Source organism: Annulohypoxylon truncatum, assembly GCF_022578515.1.
Source record: "Annulohypoxylon truncatum strain CBS 140777 unplaced genomic scaffold F4807scaffold_11, whole genome shotgun sequence".
NCBI lineage: Eukaryota > Fungi > Ascomycota > Sordariomycetes > Xylariales > Hypoxylaceae > Annulohypoxylon > Annulohypoxylon truncatum.
Window position 1 is genome coordinate 360,004 of NW_025953797.1, and position 19,635 is coordinate 379,638.

General features: G+C 48.0%; 3 protein-coding genes across 3 annotated transcripts; 1 reads left to right on the plus strand and 2 right to left on the minus strand.

The window, feature by feature from the left end:
- The first annotated feature begins 438 nt into the window (after window positions 1-438).
- F4807DRAFT_420842 (uncharacterized protein) lies at window positions 439-1,858 on the plus strand. The gene is made up of 6 exons (XM_047997527.1): window positions 439-461; window positions 528-834; window positions 926-1,094; window positions 1,176-1,253; window positions 1,321-1,407; window positions 1,483-1,858. The coding sequence occupies exons 2-6, from the start codon at window positions 793-795 to the stop codon at window positions 1,551-1,553; spliced, it is 447 nt and encodes a 148-aa protein (XP_047855435.1). The 5' UTR covers window positions 439-461; window positions 528-792; the 3' UTR covers window positions 1,554-1,858.
- A 76-nt stretch (window positions 1,859-1,934) lies between these two features.
- Window positions 1,935-4,730, minus strand: F4807DRAFT_420843 (DNA mismatch repair protein MutL). Its single transcript, XM_047997528.1, has 3 exons — window positions 4,331-4,730; window positions 4,089-4,268; window positions 1,935-4,031 (listed from the first exon to the last, which is right to left on the minus strand). The coding sequence occupies exons 1-3, from the start codon at window positions 4,421-4,423 to the stop codon at window positions 2,136-2,138; spliced, it is 2,169 nt and encodes a 722-aa protein (XP_047855436.1). The 5' UTR covers window positions 4,424-4,730; the 3' UTR covers window positions 1,935-2,135.
- Window positions 4,731-8,834: 4,104 nt separating this feature from the next.
- Window positions 8,835-11,972, minus strand: F4807DRAFT_43118 (uncharacterized protein). Its single transcript, XM_047998474.1, has 3 exons — window positions 10,935-11,972; window positions 10,865-10,872; window positions 8,835-10,166 (listed from the first exon to the last, which is right to left on the minus strand). Exons 1-3 carry the CDS (start codon window positions 11,561-11,563, stop codon window positions 8,950-8,952), a joined length of 1,854 nt encoding a protein of 617 aa, XP_047855437.1. The 5' UTR covers window positions 11,564-11,972; the 3' UTR covers window positions 8,835-8,949.
- Between the last annotated feature and the right edge of the window lie 7,663 nt (window positions 11,973-19,635).

Here is a 19,635-nt window from a genome sequence, read left to right on the forward strand (position 1 = left end):
AGCCATTGACCGAATTCAACCTTGCAGATACGAAAGAACTACGTACGAGAATGTGATTATCACAAAGCCCGTGATAGTCCTGCAATGCGTGCAAGTGGGTCTGGCGGACTTGATGCCTATCTCATCCTCTCATCCTCGAGTGCGTCCACACTGGGAGGCGCCTACCTGAGTAGTTGTGCCAAGTTCGACGTTGAGTGGCAAGGGTGTGTACGGGGAAGGCGGAAGTGTAGGCGGGTTTAGTATTCACTGAGAAGGAAGTGAAGTAATAGCCGATGGGTGGTGACCATTATGGTATACACAGCTGCCGACCAGCAATAGACCGTCCAAGATGGACTTTACGTCTGGTTGTCCTTTAAGTTCGTGCCGTTCCGGTTGCCATATCTCGATTCAACGCTTCCCTCTACAACATTCTTCGTCTAACCCAACTCCGCATTTCGACACTCAAGCTATCCATCTCTAAGGTATGTTCAAGTTACTCTCACGAAATATCTGTTCCATACTTCCTCTATTCATATCATCAATGTCAGTCTGTCAACCTCGGTACTACTTACTAGTACAATACGGGGAATATCTGGTAACCACTTTATGTTTCCATACTACCCATGGGCATCTTTCCAACACTCACCAAGCCACTTCTTTCCTTCCCTCTCTCCTCTACCACCATATACATCACAAACTTTCCATCTCACTTCGCAAAGTACATTAACAACCTACACACTCTCGTTTCTATCTTCCACACTTTCACATTCTCACAACTAACGTCTCAAAAAAGCAGCATATCTAACCACCACCATGTCGGCCGGCAAACCTCCCAAGTGGTCCGAGAATGAGAAGGTATGTAACCTTATTATTCGAATACCACCTGCTATGATAACTGGGTGTGCTATTCACGATGAGCAGATGCTAAATAAGATATCCCTGCCAGGTCTCATTTCTCGTCCAAGCAATCCAGGCCTTGAGCGGCAGCAGCGGCTTCCCGTATGACTCCGTCAACCTGCCGGGCCGTACCAAGCGAAGTATGATGCATGCTTGGACAGCCGCCCGTGCCCAGCACGCTACTTTCATGTCGCACTCCCCGAGCGACGACGATCCGGGTATGTCAATCCACCTCGCTAAATATTTTCCTCCTATCTTAAGTTACCTCACCTCGAATCATGGACTAACATTACACGTAGCTGTCACCCCCAGTCCCAGCCGTGGCAAGGGATCTAGGAAGAGAAAGTCGAAGCCCGAGGACTTCGCTGGTGACGATGGTTCGTATCTCGTTATTACCTCCCTACTCCTCGTCATCTAAGTACTAACATATATGCTATGAAACAGACGAAGATGTCAAGCCTCGCTCCAAGAAGGCGTCTTTTTCTTCCACTTCAAGCAAGATCTCAGCTGGAGCTCCCGACGATGAAATCGGTATGTGTTCCGGTCCATACGCATCCCTCAAATTGTCACCTAATTCCTCAAGTACTAACATTACGTTCCACGCAGGCAAAGTTAAGGGAGAGCCTGAGTCATCGGCGGGTGAGTCCAGCAACAAGCTTCGCAACGATGAAGCATAAGTTCATTCTCTTTGAGAATGACTAGTCCTTGGCTTTCGACGGATGGGGTTTTCTGAGTCATCCGAAAAAAATGGCATTATGGGAGGTTATTATGCACAAATTATGCTATATCTCTTATTTCTGCACACTTACCAGTGCGGATTACTGCAGTTGTCTTGCATCGTTCACCATCGCTATTAGTCAAGATGATGAGTTTCTTTTTGCTGGACATAGATAGGAATCACGGAATAGCCGTGAGTGCGTCGATGAAACTTGCCTATTCTAGCAGCAACATAAATGAACTTTTTTTCTGGGTTTCCTCTACTTAATAAAATATCTTTGATTTCACAGTAGTGAGTGATATGATTATTTGACAAATCTCAATGTAGTAAGTAGGTAAAGTCCAAGCTAGAAAGTTGTATTGATTGATACTATTCTACCGGACTCGTCTCATGGTTCCAAGGTCCCATGATCCGTTAGAAGCCTTTCATGAAAATTATGACGAACAGCAAATTATATCGCCACTCCGTATCTTCTTATAGACAGCAATCTTTCTAATATATATCTATAGCATCAATGGGTATCACATGCTCCGCTGGGACATTAGCACCGCTCAAAAACTCTGTAAAGCCCTTTGAGACTGGCTAACTCAAGTACGCCGCCTTTCATAAATGATTTGGTTGCTACCAATCTCGCTTTGAACGCCGGAAAGAATATGTGTTCTACCGCGCGGCGGATTTGAGATCTTCTTGCTTTGATCTCATCGGGGACATCTTCCTCTGTCTCGTCATTACCTGGGAGGGTTGGGAGTTGTTCTGGAACATAGAACGTCGCTAGCTCTTTCAGGAAAGATTCGAAGCACAGCTTTTCATCTGTCCAATTTACATGAGGGCCAAGGCGAAGGAGGAATTGCGGCAATTTTGCCATGGATGGCGTATACCCCTTGAGGAGTAATGGGATACTCAATAGCTCTCCAGCAGGTGAGATTTCAAAGCTGAAGTATTCAAGCAGCATTTCCCTTCTCTCGATTAACTGCTCTGCCACTGCGTCCACAACTTCATCCACGTCGAACGTATCACTATCCTCCGCAATGGCTTTTTCTTGCTCGGCCGCAATTTTGAGCACTTCGCGCAAGTCTAGTGCAGGCTGGAATTTTATGATACCAAAATTGCCGAAATCTGTCAGCCCAACTTGGTAGAAGTACTCAAAGCAGGCCCGACCGTAGTCGATGAGAAACAACTTGACGCCTCCTTGGATAGCAGCCAGTCGTCGCTTCTCGTCCACAATACCGACGAAGGTATGATTAGCAAAGATCTCCGTGAGTTCGTGGTGCATGTCATCTCTGACGGCAGAACGAAGTTCACGCACACTAGTAAGTCGGCATAGTATCGGTTCGCGGTCCGTTGTTTCGTATACAGGATCTTGAGCGATATCATGCGTAGTATTACTCAACGTACCTGGGGTCGGAGATTGCGATATAGCGGGAAACATGCTAGTAATCTTACGCAGTGAAGCATCGGTCCTGACCATCTTGCTTTCATCAGGTCGCACCGGCGTTTTTCGCGGTCCAGCGGGCGTCTTGAGCACAGAGCTATCGCCATCTTGTTTACCAGAGCTGTCGGCAAGCATGGAGCCGGGGAGTAGGGTTTGCGTCATAAAAGTGCGGCTTGTATCGACGGCCGCCAACTTATCGCGGATATTTTCGCATATCGATTGGATAATCTCATCCTCATTGAGAAAATTGACCTCTCGCTTTGTCGGATGTACGTTGACATCAACCCGTTGAGGGTCGATTTCGAGACTGAGATAAACGAATGGGTGTCCATTTTTAGGAAGGAACGCGGAATACGTTTGTTCCACTGCCTTCTTGATATTAGATGAGTCGACGCTGCGGTGGTTAATGAAAAGGAGGAGAGTAGTTTTCTTTATATGGTAGTTCGCATTTGTGGCCCAACCCGAAGCCGTGAAACCCCAACGATGGTCAGATGCGCTGAATTCTATAAGTTCACTCGCGACGGCATTCCCGTGGATTTGACGGATCCGGTCAATTACTGAAGCTTGCTGCGGTACTGTGATTGACGTGCCTGAATCGCCGTGCTTTTTACAAGAGAAGGCAACTTCATCACAGTGAATTGCATAGCGCCCTACCATATCAATGATCTTGTTGTACTCATCTGAGGGAGACCTAAAAGCCTTTCGTCGTGTGGGAACATTGTAGAACAAATCCTCTACTGAGATCTGTGTACCAATTCGTCCGGCAATAGGTTTAGGGTCAGCCGGTTGACCGGGCTTTGCAGGGGACAACTTGCCCCCGTCGTAGTGGGCACGCCATGAGCACTCGGAATCCTTGGTTCTTGTGGTAACTGTTAAGTGAGCAATGTGACTAATGCTAGCAAGGGCTTCACCGCGGAAGCCGTATGTTGCAATGTTGCTCAAGTCTTCAAACTTCTTGAGTTTGGATGTAGTGAACCTTTCACAGAGAATTGGCAAATCCTCTTTCTACCTAGACATTAGAAACCGGGTTCGTCGGGTGATAGCGTCTCAAGTAAAACTCACATTAATTCCATGGCCGTTGTCGGTGATTTGCAACAGTTTAAGGCCACCTTCTTTCACTAATACTTCTAGAGAAGTCGAGCCTGCATCGACAGCATTCTCGATCAATTCTTTCAGAGCATGTACCGGGGCTACGATGATCTCGCCGGCAGCAATCTTGTTTACGACGTCTGGGTCTAGTGCCTGAATGCATGAATAAAGGATCAGATATGTGTTACTTTAATATAAGACGTGAGTAGACTAGCCTTGATTCGGCGTGGAGCATTTTCATCTGCCGAAGACGATGGGGCTTTCCGTTTGACGCCCCTTGGCTCATCGAGTTCCATAGGGTCAGGCATCGCGATGCTTCTAGTGCCAAATACTTGACCGGTGAGATGAAGATCCTCTTTTAGGTCTCGTTGCAAAACATGCTTTTTTCACCTTTTCAGACCATGACTGTCATGAGACCCGTCAAGGCGATGTTGCTAGGCGGATAAGGGTTTCGAGGCAAATAGAATGGATCAAATGTCTGATGAATCGTTGGCTCCTGGAAATGGATGTAGGAATAAAGTATTCGCTAGGTAGGGACTAGTAAGGCAGCCACGAAAATGGTTGCTATCTCATTGGGTTACTCCATGAGAACTTGGGAAGCAGTGACAGTTGTACTGTAGGTGACAGGTAAGGCAAGAGCGGGGATCCTCCACCCAATCAGAAATTGTTTTTAGCTCAGGTGGAGTTTAAATAGGGAAATTACACTGTGACTGCTAGACTGTGTTCGCCCAAGCGCTCGGGCCTCCTCTTTATTTCCCTAGTGGTTAACGGTGATTGGCCAAATTCAAAGGCTCCAATTGGCTTTCAAGGATTACGTCTTACAAGATGTGGCTCTCGACTCTCAACAATAAAATTGCAATTGTTAGCGAGGACTTGTTTTCCCCTTCTAGAAAATGTTTTGTTTTGGCGTTGTCTAAAAATATCTCTTAGCTTCACTTAGCAGAGCTCACATCCAATTTTTCTATGGTTACCTTGCTCTTAGCTACCATGTCGAAAGAGCCGAGCTTCATTATGCCAGAGCTAATTAGGTGGATGAATACACAATATGAACTTGACAGTTTGTTGTGAATTGTCTTCCACTTCGCAGATTACACTTGTTCGGGATATGCCGGTATAGATACCTATATGTTTAGAATGTTGAAGGAATTTTATGTTAAATCGTCCCCAATAGAGCCGAGTCTATACCTAGATGACTGGCCTCGATTATCCTGTTATCGGAATACGAAAATAATTCGTTTCCTCTGCACAACACAAATGCCCGGACAGAGAAAGAATCTCCGGAACTAGCCGGTGCTCCGTCAACGGAATGGTTGAGCCGTCTAATGCTACCCGATAATTTAATACACGGCTTGGGCTCCGTCTTATGGCGAAGGTGTGTTCACCAAGTTTGGTACTTGGCCGATCTTTCGTTAGACTGCCAAGGAAGATGAACATTCTGGTTAATGCGACTTTGCCCAGCATCGTCCGACTCTAGCCGTACTGTAACTGGGCTGTCACTGAAGGAATACCTGGTCAATGAAGTCCTGTGATGGCGAGAAAGACTAGGCCTTTGAGAAGGCCGATGAAATGAGGTCAGATAACTTATGTCCAATCAGACTGGAAAGTCTGGTGTATTGGGGTTGAAGACTTAAGTCCGTGATGAAGAATAAGCAAATATTCTGGGCACACTTCAAGCCCAGTTTGAGACATTTCGGCCGATGAAGGTGATATAATGTTACATAGACCGATGTAAAGTGGCTTGGCTTAGAACCGGGTCACGTCCCGCCTAAGATTGCGACGGTAGGAACAGCTTTATCTCGCATCAAGGCAAGGCTGTGAAGCTTTAGCTCGTATTCCGGATTGCTAATATCAACGACGAAGCTACCCATTCCAACTTCTGTATAGCTTCATGGATACCTGCCCAAGCTGGAATAGAAAGATCTAGATAGCTTCTTTAGAGCTTCATGAAGTAAACAAATGCTTGTGTATTAAGCTTTATCTATATCATTAGCCACTTTCTTAGGTCATCTTATCTCACTCGACATTTCCCGGTTGGTCTGCCTGTCTGCCTGTCTGCTTAGTCGTTGACGTAGTGGGTTGAACAGACCGGTGGGACTGGGCATCATGCGTTTAATGAGCTAGGCCCATCGAAAAAGGCAAGCCGAAAATCATAAAAGCAACGAGATAGGTGTGACATGTATTTTTCCCTTACAGATATCTCGACGCATGCGCGATGTGTCACTTTTTGGGCTGGAAGGATTCATTACTAACCCAGAAATCCCGTGCCCGGCTTCGCGGGCCAACAGCATGGGGGTGATGGGTGGTGTGCGGTGTAGTCTTATGGTTGCCGTGTGTGTGTGTATGTGTGTGAGTGATCGTTTCCGCAATGACAAGCATCATCTCTCTAAAACTGGGGATTTTCAAGGAAAATAGGGAAGAGCGTCGACCAGTCGGGGCTTTTTCTTTCGTCTCCCCCTTCTTTCGTTAGCGTTAGCTTATTAGACGCTACCACCCTACCCGTGCTCGATGGTGCATCCGTGGAGCCCCTACGGTACAGCGCTCCCGTAACACTGCGCGCACGCTGCAAACGGCTCGGACAATTTTACCCACTGAACCACCCCTGCAGACACACCACATAAGAAAATCTCATGTACGCATGTAGGTATGTACATACGTTAGCTGGGCCCGTAGGTTAATGTAGAGGCAATCACAACTGCGGCTTACTCTAAAATACAGAGAAAACACAGAGAAAATACAGAAGCCCAGGCACCACATGCATTGACATAGAACCCTTAGCGCTTCGCGCCTAGTAGGCCGTTTAATGAGAATATGCCTGGAGAACCAACCACGGCACTGAGTCGCACGTCAAGGTTAAGCTTGCCCTGCACAGCCCTGGACTGGGGGCTCCCCACGACGTGCTAGGCCTGGGACGTGCATTTGGTTTTCTTATTCCTTGTGTTTATCTTGCGGTGTGATGCAAGATGCAAGCTTGCAAGGGCCGTCACGGTAACGGCATGTATTATGTATGTGAAGAGATCGGAGCCAGGAAGGTTGAGACGTCAAGCAAGGAACACCCAGGTCAGCATGGTAAGAAAAAGAGGGGAAGAGCCTCTTGAGCGACAGCGGCTCGGACTGGACATTGGCTCATTTGCCCATTTGCCCGGATGCGTACGAGTCTGCGTGTAGGTACCTATATTGTGTGCGGTGTGCCTGTGTAGTATCCATGGATCTAGACGGTAACTCCGTCCCGTGGGATTTTATTTTCCGTCTGTGTGGAGGAGAGAAGGAGCTTAAAGGTATGACTATGGAAGAGCATTCCTATCTTCTTGAAATTCGAATGGTGCTTTGTTGATGTGTACTGTCGTAATTCCCGGAAATGAAGCGAATCTTCCCGGTACAAAACAACTATATTATAGACCTCGATATCATATCAAACCACCGGAAGGAACCTAGCAACTGGCCCAGCACTGACCTCTTACTGGTTGACGCTTACGCCTAACCTGACAACAAAATTGTAGATTTAAGAGGAAGACGGCAGAGTAAAGGTCGAGAGAGAGGTGGACGGGGGTCTAATGGTAGTACGGGCCGAATCCTTAGGGTTAGTTGAGGCGGGTTATAAGCTCGCTTCCCAGGTTGTATTGGCAAGTCTGGATGGATCTGGTGGATGGGATAGTATTTGATCAGCCTGGTCCCGAAGCTAAAAGTTTCTGAGCGTCGCGGTAAACATCTTGTTTCTTGTTTTCTCGCGCTTGTTTCATTTTCTGGACCCAGATTTCTTTTCACTGCCCTGTCAGAAAGTGTTTCGTTTCATTGATATATCCTATACCCATCTTAACTCTGTGAATTCTACCTTTTTACTTTGCTCTCCTCCACACTTGTTCGTGTTTGGCCGTATGACCTACACGTTCTGTGTGCCATCCTCTTCGCCTCCTCGCTATTTCCCTGACTACACAGGATTCATTCCTTAAGACTAATATCTTATTACATGATCTCGCCCTCGTAGGGTTTCCCCTCTCGTCTTGGCCGATACTGTTGGCCAAATTCAAGAGTAGACGGAGATCAAAAGTGGAAGAAAAAAATTTATACACAAGATTGAAAAAAATATGACAGCGAGAGACCCCGAAATCGAAAAACCCCGCCCGTTTGTTGTCTGGTACAACGAGTTTGCTATCAAATAGTTGGGCGCGGCTAAGCTGGGCACTTTCTCAGGCCTTGTCATCGGACCACCACTTCCCCCTTTCACGTCACAAAAACACCACCCCCAAAAATTCGACTTAATATATGGTACATGAAAGACGCAGAAGGCCTTCCGAATGAACGACTCCTACCATTATGGCCTTGCACTCTCTTCTCTTCTTGTCCTCTCGTGCTGTCGCCTCCCGGCGTAGCACAAGTTCCCGGTTTGTGGCGAAATAAGAGCCGCAAGCGCCGCGTCCGAAAAAGAAACTCGACAATGCAACTGGTAGTACGATGATTTGGCCCAGCCTGACCTGACCAAGACGAAAATGTCGGGAAGAAAATAGGGACCAAGTCCGAGTTTGGACGGTTGGATCGAGACTAGCGAAAACAGTCCACGGAATCATGCTAATATTAAAACAGGCCTGGAAAAGCAGAAGCCGTGCCATGGCGGGAGTATGATATGTAGATGGAAAGATGCATTATGTTGTACATGGTATCCTGCGCGACTGAAAACGACGGATGCGCGATATGGGTATATTTTACAAATCGGGTATGAATGATGTGTGGTATAAAACATTAATCTTGCGAGTAGATATCGAAAGCGACTGGCTCGCAAAGAACTGCCGGAATTACCCATAGCCATGGGCCTTCATGTTCTTCCAATGTCGACCGAACGCTACCGCCCTCGTCTTGAAGGGTCGGGCTTTTCTATTAATCCACCGATGTCGACACGTCCTGATCGGTCATCCCGCGGCCAACCGGGCGCTTCTCCTGAGGGACCGGGCTGTCCCGGTCCACGGATGGGAGGCAGTTGATATTCCACTTGCTGAGGCGGTCTAGCCATGGAAAGCTCGCTCCTTGGAATATGATGAGAAGGACCAGGCTGAGGTTCTATTCTCACGGGTCCAGCAGCAGAATAAGAGGGGACGTTCGGGTTCACACCAGGGGTAAGGCCCGAGGCTAGGGGTGCGGGTGTTGGTGGTTGTCGTGGCGTATAGCCCCCCTCCCGAGGTGATTCCCCGAATCGTGGTCGCCCGGGATCGAACGAGCCGGAAACAGGGGTCAGCTGCGTATATGGCTGAGGCTGGAAAGAATATGAAAATTCTCGAGCATGAGGAGAGGGCGAAGGATGTGGGAATGCCTGGACCGGACGTATCAGCAACACGACGAAGTATATCGAGTCCTCCTTTGCGAGCCCGATGCGAATCGGGTACGGTCGTAGCTGACCATCTCCGGAAATGAATGTGAAGAAATCCTGGCGATCTAGTTGGAACCTCGATATCGATTCTGGGCTAAAGGGCAAAGCCTGTATTACTCTGTCGGCCTCCTGCTTTCCAAAGATCGGCGGAAGATAATTCGGTTCCTTCCTAGCTTGCTCATCTTGCAGAGACCTCTGAAGTGCGACAACCCTATCCCGCTCAGTTGGGTTGACAATCTCCAACAATCTTCGACCTAAGATCATCCGGGATCCCACCGCTTCAACGAAAGTGCTTGACGCCTTCGAAATCTCCAAATCAGTTGTTAGGAATGCTACTGGTTCTGGTGCACGTGAGGGTATGGATAAGGGGGTGGGGTAGATGTTTGCGTCTGAAACCGATCCACGTTCGATAAATCTAGGTGCGATGGGGTCGCTCGGCTGGGATTTCAACACCCGATAAGAATGACTTCTTCGAAGAGGGTCTTCATATGAGGAGGCAGAAACCGCGCTCATCGGGGAGTAGAGGGAGACTGGTCGTCGTATCGAAGGATCGGCAGGATGAGGGAATCTCGCCCCAGCATCAAATCGGGGCTGGTTATCGTCGCGCAATCGAGGTCGGCCGCGCTTCTTATGTTGAACATCGACGCACGAATCTTCCTTGCCGTTGCTCAGGCATCGGGAACAGGGCCGCTGGGCTATTTACACCAAATTGTCAGTTTTATACCACGACTCAACGACGCGTGAGAATATATGAAAGAAAGAAAAAGGGTTTCAGGTTCTCGGGTTTTTGACGATTCCGGCTGGGAATATGGAAAGTTTCTCAACGAGTGTTCATGACGTATTTCGAGTCAGATGAGGAGCACGTGGTCCAGACGATCGGAAGGCGCCTAGCAAAGACAGAGACCGCAACTTCTCAACATTCAAGTTGTGTGCCTCGTAGCAACTTCAGTCTTGTCTCCATCTTTGCCGATAGCACCTCCCAACGCCCTCCATGGCAAGGACATCTGCGCCTGTCTTCCTCGAATTTGCCACGGTTTCCGCTTTGGTGATTTTCGCCATTCATTCCGAGTTTTTGCGGAACCCCGGGTTGCCCCTGAGTGTAATTTGACCCTCCCACCGATCTCTATCGGCAGTTGCACTGGAAACTGAGAAACCCCTGATTTCCGAAGGGATCCGTCCCCTTTCAAACCAGGACTCGTTTGCCCATGAATATGGCCGTGGCTGCGGAAAACCCATACAATCTTCGTGTAATCGCCACCCGGAAGACGACCTCTAGTTGGTATTGAATCCTAGGCGCAGAGGACTCATTTTGCCGCGGATTCTTCGTCACGACCACCCATGAGAGCATGCAACCTGCAATGAAAATAACAAGAAATCGGAATAGGATACGTACCATCACATCTAAGAAAAGTTAGCATCTGGGAAATTTGCTAGGGAGGAGGGAACCAAAATTGCGGTAGTACCTTAGATGTGCTCTTTTGCAGGGCACACATGCCGAAGCTACATGGCCTTTGGTTTTCCTCTGGGACTTGGGAGAGGTAAATGGCGGATTCTCGGCTCCTGCTGGGTTGCCCGGCATTGCGTAAGGTGATGGTCCGAGGCTTGGCCCAACTACGGGTGGAAGCGGATACTGAGGCTGGGGAGCCATCGGGCCCGGTAGCGGCTGCGTGTAGGACATCGGTCGTCCCATCGTTTCGTCTGGGCGATGGTAGGTTGGATATGGCATCCGTTCCGAGCCCTCTGGGGGATAGGCTCTATGAGCGCTGGTAGTTGGTGGTAACAGTGGTGGTTGCGGGGGTGGTGCTCGATACTCGCCTCCTGGAACTGTCGAGCTTGGGCGATACGCATCATGACTAACAGGCTGGTAGCCTCCCTGACCTCGATCACCGACCTCTGGGTTTGGCTTGGGCGGGAGTGGTGGTGGAGACCCTGACATGGGCGGAGAGGGATACGCCCTTGTGCTACTGAGAGCACAATCCGTCTCTGCTCTGGCCCAGGACAGGTCTAGAGCGAAGTTCGCCAGATTCGATATACCTCGGCGATGGCCGAGTGGAAAATTCAACTGCTCAGCACGATAAGTAAGGGTTTGCATGGATGCAGCCTAAGGAGGATACACGATAGGACCCTAAGCTCCTAACGTTTTTTTTTTTTTGCTCCTTCTAGACGGCGGCCTGGCACTCGAGTTGGGAGTACGGCAACACCGTTTAGAGATAGGGTTTTCGATCCTGGAGGAATAGCATGCCCTGGCCGATTCGGTAGTTGGAAAACTAGGCTGGAAATCGGTTAAGACTTTAGACCGCAGCGATTGGTAAGCAGCGCTTTGCTTCAGGCCCGCGAGCGCAACCCAGACTTGATATCTTTTTTGGAAATTAGAAGAGTAATTATCAAACTTTTTTTTTCTCCAGTTCCGCAAGTTGTTTATTGCTAGAAAGTTATATGGCCCAAAGCAGATCGAGAGAAAAGAGACTAGGTGTTAGGAATGGCGACCTCAGTCCTGCCTGACTTCGATGGCGAGTGTTTAAAGACAGGTCGGACAAGCAAAATCGTCTGTGATACTGGCTCAGTCAAGGTTAGGAATCCGGTGATACGGCGCGCGGCGGAGTTGGTGGAAACCTAGGAGATGGGATGACGGGGAGCTGCAGCACAAGACACACGACACTCTCTCCTTGTAGCACCGTCAGATAGCTCTTGGGTCTTGGAGGCCTGGGAAGGGCAACGTGCTAGCGGCGGTAGCTGCGTCGGGCAAGAGCTAGATGATGCCGACTCGTCGACTCAAGATGGAGAAGCTCGACAACTTTTGGGTCTGGATAAGGTCGCGGGAGGCTTTTGTGCGACTTTAATATTAGAGATTGGGACAATTTAGGTACGAACCAGGGTACAAGCTCTTTTGGGGCGCCCATACGAAAGTACTTAGGCCACTTGCTGCACACGCGCCAGGTCTGCTTGGCGGTTCTTCGTTGATGAGCACTGAGAATGCGCTGGCACGAGCGCTGCTGGGCTGGGCAGTGAGTGACTGGGGGGGTCTACTACTACGACAGGGAGTGGGCATGGGGAAAGGCAGAGGGTAGCAGAAATACAGTCTGAAGAGATCCCTGGAGCATGGTCGATGTCGATGTGACGGCAAGGCGAGTAGCGTGTACGTAGCATGCAAGAGGCTAATAATAAAGATTATGGGTTATGGATTATGTTGTCTAAGGGACAACACAACAATGGGCAAGGAGAGCGAGCGAGCGCAGCACCTCAGCACACAACAGAAAGAACACTAGACGTACAGGAAGTACTAGTTTTAGTCTAGCCGGCTAATAAATGTGCTGAGAGTAAGGATGAGGATGGGTAGTAGTGCTAGATAGAGAGTGGACCTCTTTTTGACATGGTGGCCATGATGGTAGAATCCTAGCTCTTTCCAGGGGTCCCATGGGCGCTGCGGACCTGTCAGGGTAGACCCTGGCCCTCGACGGGGAAGCGTTGGCTGCTAATCATTGATCAGGGATTTTCAAGGGTAACGGGGAGAGTATGTAGTAGGTAGTAGGTAGTATGTAGTAAGTAAGTAAGTATGTATGTATGTATGTAGTAGTAGCAGTAGTGCTCTACCAGCCCGCCAGCCTAGCTGGCAATAGTGATGAACGAAATCACCTATGCCTTCGTGTATTTAATATCCCACAATAATACTATAACGCATACCTATACCTTGCTTGCCATGCAATACGATAGTCGTTGAATATGCGATTTTTTATCTCCCCTGGCCCGCTATGGGACCTTGGACCTTTTTTCTTTTTCTTTATTTTTTCCCCTGGCGATCTGGGAATTCCCCGCGTGAGTGCCATGATGTGACTATGTCTGAGCGCTCTGAGATTGCTAAGAAATGCGCAGCGGAAATAATGAGACAAGAGTCCTAAAACATGACTCTTCAATTGGCTAGGGTTTATCGAGATTCAAGGGACCAGGAGACGAAGGGGCAGTTACGTAGAGGGGGGTGTATTGTTCAACGGCTTTTAGAGAGAGGGGGGTGCATGTTCTGATTGCCGGTCCAAGGCTCTGAGGCCGACTTGGTGGCTGCTACTGTCTCTGACTTCACATGGTACGTCCAGCTAATAAGAGGAAACGAACGGTACGTAGACCACTCCTGAGAGGGGTGTGGGAGCGGGATGCAAGACAAGCAGTTTAAGAAAATGCCCGGTTATGCGTCCTTGCGTAGTAGGTATGTGAGCTGGCATGCACGTAACTCCCAATATACTGCAAGGAACGATGAGTGGCTCTATTGAGGAGTTCTATGTTATGGATGTCGCCATGAATAAGGTGGATTTTGTGGATGTTTTCACCCGCCGCTGTAAGTACCTAGCTTTCTAGCTTTTAGGTAGGTAGTCATGTTTTGCTTGTGAGTGTTGATGACTGAGGACCCACGTATGGGGGGGCAGAAGAAACGGCACGGTTAGTGAAGGAAGGTAGAATAATGGAATTAAAAAAAACAATAATAATAACACTGACTAAATCGGCTTCCGGCGTCAAATGGCGAGTCAACTATTGGCCAAAGGGAGACCCTGATTGGAGGAACAGCGCTCCAGAGGGCCTCACCTTCAGGCCTCAGCTCAATTAAATAGATTGAGGAGCAGCATCTTACACGTGCATTATATGAAGATGATGTAAAAAAGGGAACAATAAGATCACCGAATATTCGAGATCAGTTTTCTACTTGAAAAACACCAGGGATGTTAAAGTTTGGGCCACACGACCACACCAAGAAGACGGTCAGGGGAGGTATGGGAAGTATTAGAAGTACCTGATTAGACCAATTACTAACCCTCTGTTGAGGCTCTACATACATATTCCACACCTCCACAGGGCAGGTTGGGTGGTACTCCCCGGTAAGAAGCCATAACGCGAAGACGTAGTATCCCGAGCCTTTAGTACGTCACTAAGGACAACACTTCGTGGAGTTGACTAAAGTAATAGATGAAAAGTCAGATTCGTAAATAGATTAGTAGATATAGTGTCCAGCCCAACCTCACGCCAGCCACCACTAGTTAATAGCATTGGAGCTTGCTGAATACTCGATAATACTAGATGAATGCGCACCCCTACCTAGAAAGGTACCACATAGTACGTGAATGGTATAAATGAAATTTACGGTGCACATAAAATTGTACAGCATAACATATTTACATAACATACTTTCGTCCGGCATGGAGATCGTGAGTATCGAGCCTTCAATGGTGGATAATCTACGGCCGCAGGTGTAAAATAGCGTATGTAGAGAAATAAAGTATTAAGAGAGAAAAAACCATGAGGGATGTACTGTAGCATGGCAACATGGGTTCGAATAATAGGGGAGGCTTGTGCGGAACCGGACTTCAAAGAGACTTGGCCGCATCCCTACCCGGCGGCAGTTCCTTAGCGGCGGCTCAACGATCATTGTCACATCTAAGGTAGGAGAATCTTATTGAGGGATGTGATGAAGTCGAATCTTTGATTGTATTTCATTTCACCTCGTATTGTAGGCACGTATAATGTATCTTGATAGATAATCAACTGGCAATCGACATGGGGAAATCTTGCAGGTACTACATAACCCAGCTTATGGATTTCGATCATTTCTGCACGGGGAAGCCAAGCTGGGCGTGGCTTGCGGCAAGGATTGGTCGAGGGAGACAAGGAAAGCCTGCCGAGTTCATGCATCCAGTATTTGGTTATATGTACTCGAATATGTATTGGAAAAGTTTGTACATACGACATACATAACATCCCATGCCGATCCATTTATATTCTTAGCCTTGCATGATCGTGTTATTATGGTTATTATGGTTATTATGTATCCCATTACTTTTGTTAGGTGGCATAAAACATAAAACTTGAAAAGTACCACTAAGGACGACGACATGTCCTGATTTTTACGCATGTCTTAAATGCGTATTTAGCTACTACCGTGCGTTGCTTAGCCCACCTCCAGGGCTGGCTGGCTAGCTCCAGCTACGCCTACCTACTGCTAGGTAGATTACCTGGGTAGGCGTTGTCGTCCGTTGTCCGCGCCCGGTTATATCGTTGGTCCTATCGTCAGTTACTCGAGCCTCGGACTTCATGAAGGATATTGCTTCTTTCAACTTGTCTAGACTCGAGAGATTCCAAACCCCCTGCACGGCAATGACGAACATCAGAACAAGGATAAGAAAAGACTATCGATCATGATACATATGGTGCGATGCGATGCGAGGATCGACAGTCACATCGTCTGAGCTTTCAATGCCTTATTCGTTGGATGTCAACATAACGCCTCATTTCCCCAGAGGAACTTTGGTGAAGAATCAAAAAGAGAGAGGGCTAGATATTCAAATTAAAGACACCGGTCCTGAAAAAAGGATTCAAGACCAGCGGTGATCGGCGTGGGGTTATGTGCAAGGTCACATCAATTTGGGATTAGTTCTACTGTACCCAGACCAGTACCCAGACCTGATGGCATGTGCGGGCTAGGTAGAACCGGGTAAGCGTGCTAACGCATGATCCCGAAATGGTAAAGGGTACGGGCTCCATCGGCGACTAGGTACTTTGCATAGGAGGTAGATAGATGTAGTAGTCTATCTGATTTCTGCAGGGTCGTCTTGGGTCGTCTCACTGCCTCCCGTCGCGACTAAATATCTGGCTAATAGGAGGTGGAATCTCGCACGTTTTTCTGAAAACTATTCCGCCTTGCGCAATCCCGGAAGGGCTTGGTTCCAGCACCTGGCATGCTTCGATGCGGTCTACGGCTCGCCTCGTCTCGTCTCGTCTCGAGAGATGACAAGATCACAAATCTTAGTCGAAGAACCCGATCTTCCAAGCAATTAGCCATGTACATAATCAATACATCTCTAGTCTAAAGTTACCAAATGTGACGGTGCCATCCCGCTAGCAATAACTATTGCGGTAGTTCCCTACCATGTAACGCATAGCACATGGCAACCATTCTACCATGCATTTCATGTCGTCTATCGCCTATCATTTACATACTACGTGGAAGGTTAAAGGGGTAACATTCAGCATTGACTCTCTCTTTTTTTCCTTGCCTCCTTGCCTCCTTACCTCCTTACCTAGGTAGGTAAATAGGTAAATAGGGACGGGACATAGGGGCGTGTATAGGGGTGTATATACCACCTGGGGGCAGTCTTACCTGCATCCATCTTCAGATAGGGCTGCTAATGCAGTACATATCACCCGTGTACCCGATGAGTTCTGTGGCTGGAAATGCGGCTGCTAGGATTCCGGTCTGCCATGTGGTCATACAACGGTCCCCTATATTGTGGCTTGTCCAACGAGCTGTCTCGTAAGCCGTTCTTCGGGCGGATAGGTTAATAAACTACATATTACACGCTTACCGCGTTTTTAATAGGCTTGGACGTTAGGAGGCTTGTCAACCAGTCAAATTTGTCCGTCACGTTATCTCCCCTTCTTCGCTCTTTAATTCGACCTCTCCTATGTTGACGTTGGTTGCCTTTTGGTTGCCTGTAGGTCGATGAATTCACGACCGTAAATAGATCAGACTGCTACATTAATTATCATCGTCAATGCGCCCATTAATAAAGTTACACTTTCATATCGCGTCCGCCCTCCGGGAACCAGACTAGCATTGCGATAGTTAGCCCATTATGCCGGTGAGTGCCTTGTCTGCCCCGTCTGCCCTGTCTGCGGCCCTGTCCTTGTATCTTGGCCATTTTCGGGTTATTAAACCTTTGTCGAGGTTGTGCCTCATCAGCACTTTATCAGGTCAACATCATATACGCAGCCACATATACCTGTGTTCCCAGGGGATCTTGTGCAGTATGTACATATACGAAATTGGAACGTAATAACAAAATTACCAGACGTTGGTCCTTTACATATTCGAAATCTGTAGCAACCCCGCGTCTCGTTTTGGACCCGCCAAGTCTAAAAACGAAGCTTGATCAATATTGGAAAGTTGAGCGAGTTTGTCAATCATATTACAGCCATTACAGCCCACCGTCGCAGTCTACCTATCCTAGGGGGGATTAAATCCTCCGGTCGATCCCCGCTATTGGTTTGAACCCGTCCAGCCCGTCCTTCTATAAGCGCCTGCGGATCTTTTTACATTCTTTGACGCCCACACCTGCCGGTCCGTATGTACACGATATGTCTCAAACAAGAATGAAGCGCATAGACGCCGCCTGGACTCTCGTATGCCGGAGAAATATGGTGCGTCGTGGTCGAAGCCCCCGTGGCCACCGGACAACAATGTCGCTTTTCTTCCAGTTTCGCCATGGTTTAGTATTGTCGTGAACAAAGATTCTGAAAACCCTAGGGGAAAGGGAGCTTTTCTCCTGATTTTTTTCGAGTTGATAGAATTACCCCCACCGAAACCCACCTGCCACTGGGCCTTGGAAGCTGGTAAGTCTCTCAATCTGGACCGAGATCTACGAGGCGTTCGGCTGCCATGTAATGTCCTCCCGAGTCCAATAGTTTGCGTCTCTGCTGAGGCCACCAAGCGAAACGGGCCATTTGCCTGCCATCTAATGTCTGAAGATGCTTGACTGACCGGGCAACGGCCAATTATACTCCAAGAACAGTTTGGCCATTTCTGGTTCGACGCCTTCCTTTATTGCGCGCAGTACCGTCAGTATCGTCTGTACTATATCCTACACAACTCAGCGCGGTTGGTGATAAACAAGAAACATCTCTCTAACGCCCTAAGAAGTCGGCGGCAAAGATTGTAGATCTACAGTTTCGACAGACGCCCAGCTCGTCGGAATAAATCGAAGGAAGATCATCGGCATTTTCGCCGTTTTGTCTCTAAATCACAATCTTTTCATAGTGATAGATTCCTTCGGTGCCAACGGCACAACGTCGCGTGGTTTCTATGTATTAATCGTTCTAACTTCTGTCGGTACATACCTTGTACACCGCAAATTTTCACCCGAGATCAGCTGGACTTAAGATTACTGCCATGATCTCCACATGGGATGGGACCCTGATGCATGATGCGTTCCGGCATGTGCAGAAGCCTCTCTCCCAATGTTGACAAGCTCTCGAGTCCTTGCTTCTCGCTACCCGACGCCATCGCGTCTTGGGTTGGTCGTGGATCACCGAACCTTGCGAACCCAGTACAAACGCGGCCGAACAAGTATCGTCATCAAATTATACATACCAAGCGGACCAAGGTACTTTTTAGCGGGTGATGACACAGATGGCTTACTATATGTACAAGGGGTAACGAAGAAAAGAACTTGGAAATATCTGCCCTAAGCCGACCTATGCGCAAGCCTTGCGCAGATATAGATAATAATTTGAAACGATAAGGACATGCTACTTGAAGATCTCAGCCGGAGCCTCGGAGATTTTTTTTTTCTTTTTTTTTTTTCTCAAGCAAAGCGCCTTTTCTAGTACATCCACACAAAGAAACGTCTCGAGGGATTTGAAGAAGAAATTATTATGCACGCGGAACATTCCCGTAAGCCACTTGTGGCCGCTAAGAAGCGGAAAAATCAGCGCCGGTTCACCGCTAAGAAAGCCACACCTGTATACCATGGACACAAAATGCATACTATAATTGTGTAGCTACATATCTTCGTATATGTATAGCAGTATAACTTTATCATTTATGATAGGATGCATATTGATGTACCTACGGATCTATGAGAAGGTTCGTATTTTAGGTTCCAACATAAGGTTTTTTATATTGATATTCCGCTCCGGATTAGATCCGTTACATTGTTACACGGCGCGGTAGAGATTGTGGCAGGAGAAATTGTTCACCTTCCTAATCCACCGCAAAGAAACTTCTATAGGAAATTGTCACTTTCGATGTTGTCACTTGTCATCTTACAACCGTCAATCTTGTGTCGCCTTCTCCCTATTAGGTACGCAGAACATACCTACATGCAACGTCTGGTGGATCTCCCTAGTTCCTTGCAATGTCCACCAAAGCCCACCAAGTCCACCAAAGGTCGTAGGAGCATCTAAGGACGACGGATAATGGCTAATGGAAGCGTGCTATATTCCTCCTGAGTCAAGTCCCTCGTCTGAACATGGGGCCTTCTTCTCGACCCCAATGGATCAATGGATCGTGCGGGATAGGAATCCTTAGAGGCTCTTGTTCGCCAAGGTCGACAACCGAGATTCTTTGCATACAACCTGCTACCCCTGTCCCTGTCATCACCAGTCAGGGAGCTTGACACGGTGTTC

Excerpts from the sequence above, each read along its gene's own strand:
- F4807DRAFT_420842 (XM_047997527.1), top strand. The coding sequence starts at position 793 with ATGTCGGCCGGCAAACCTCCCAAGTGGTCCGAGAATGAGAAG. Across the intron at positions 835-925 it reads AGTGGTCCGAGAATGAGAAG|GTCTCATTTCTCGTCCAAGC; the intron begins GTATGTAACCTT and ends TATCCCTGCCAG. Across the intron at positions 1,408-1,482 it reads AGCTCCCGACGATGAAATCG|GCAAAGTTAAGGGAGAGCCT; the intron begins GTATGTGTTCCG and ends CGTTCCACGCAG.
- F4807DRAFT_420843 (XM_047997528.1), bottom strand. The coding sequence starts at position 4,423 with ATGCCTGACCCTATGGAACTCGATGAGCCAAGGGGCGTCAAACGGAAA. Across the intron at positions 4,269-4,330 it reads ATGCTCCACGCCGAATCAAG|GCACTAGACCCAGACGTCGT; the intron begins GCTAGTCTACTC and ends TCATGCATTCAG. Across the intron at positions 4,032-4,088 it reads ACAACGGCCATGGAATTAAT|AAAGAGGATTTGCCAATTCT; the intron begins GTGAGTTTTACT and ends ATGTCTAGGTAG.
- F4807DRAFT_43118 (XM_047998474.1), bottom strand. The coding sequence starts at position 11,563 with ATGCAAACCCTTACTTATCGTGCTGAGCAGTTGAATTTTCCACTCGGC.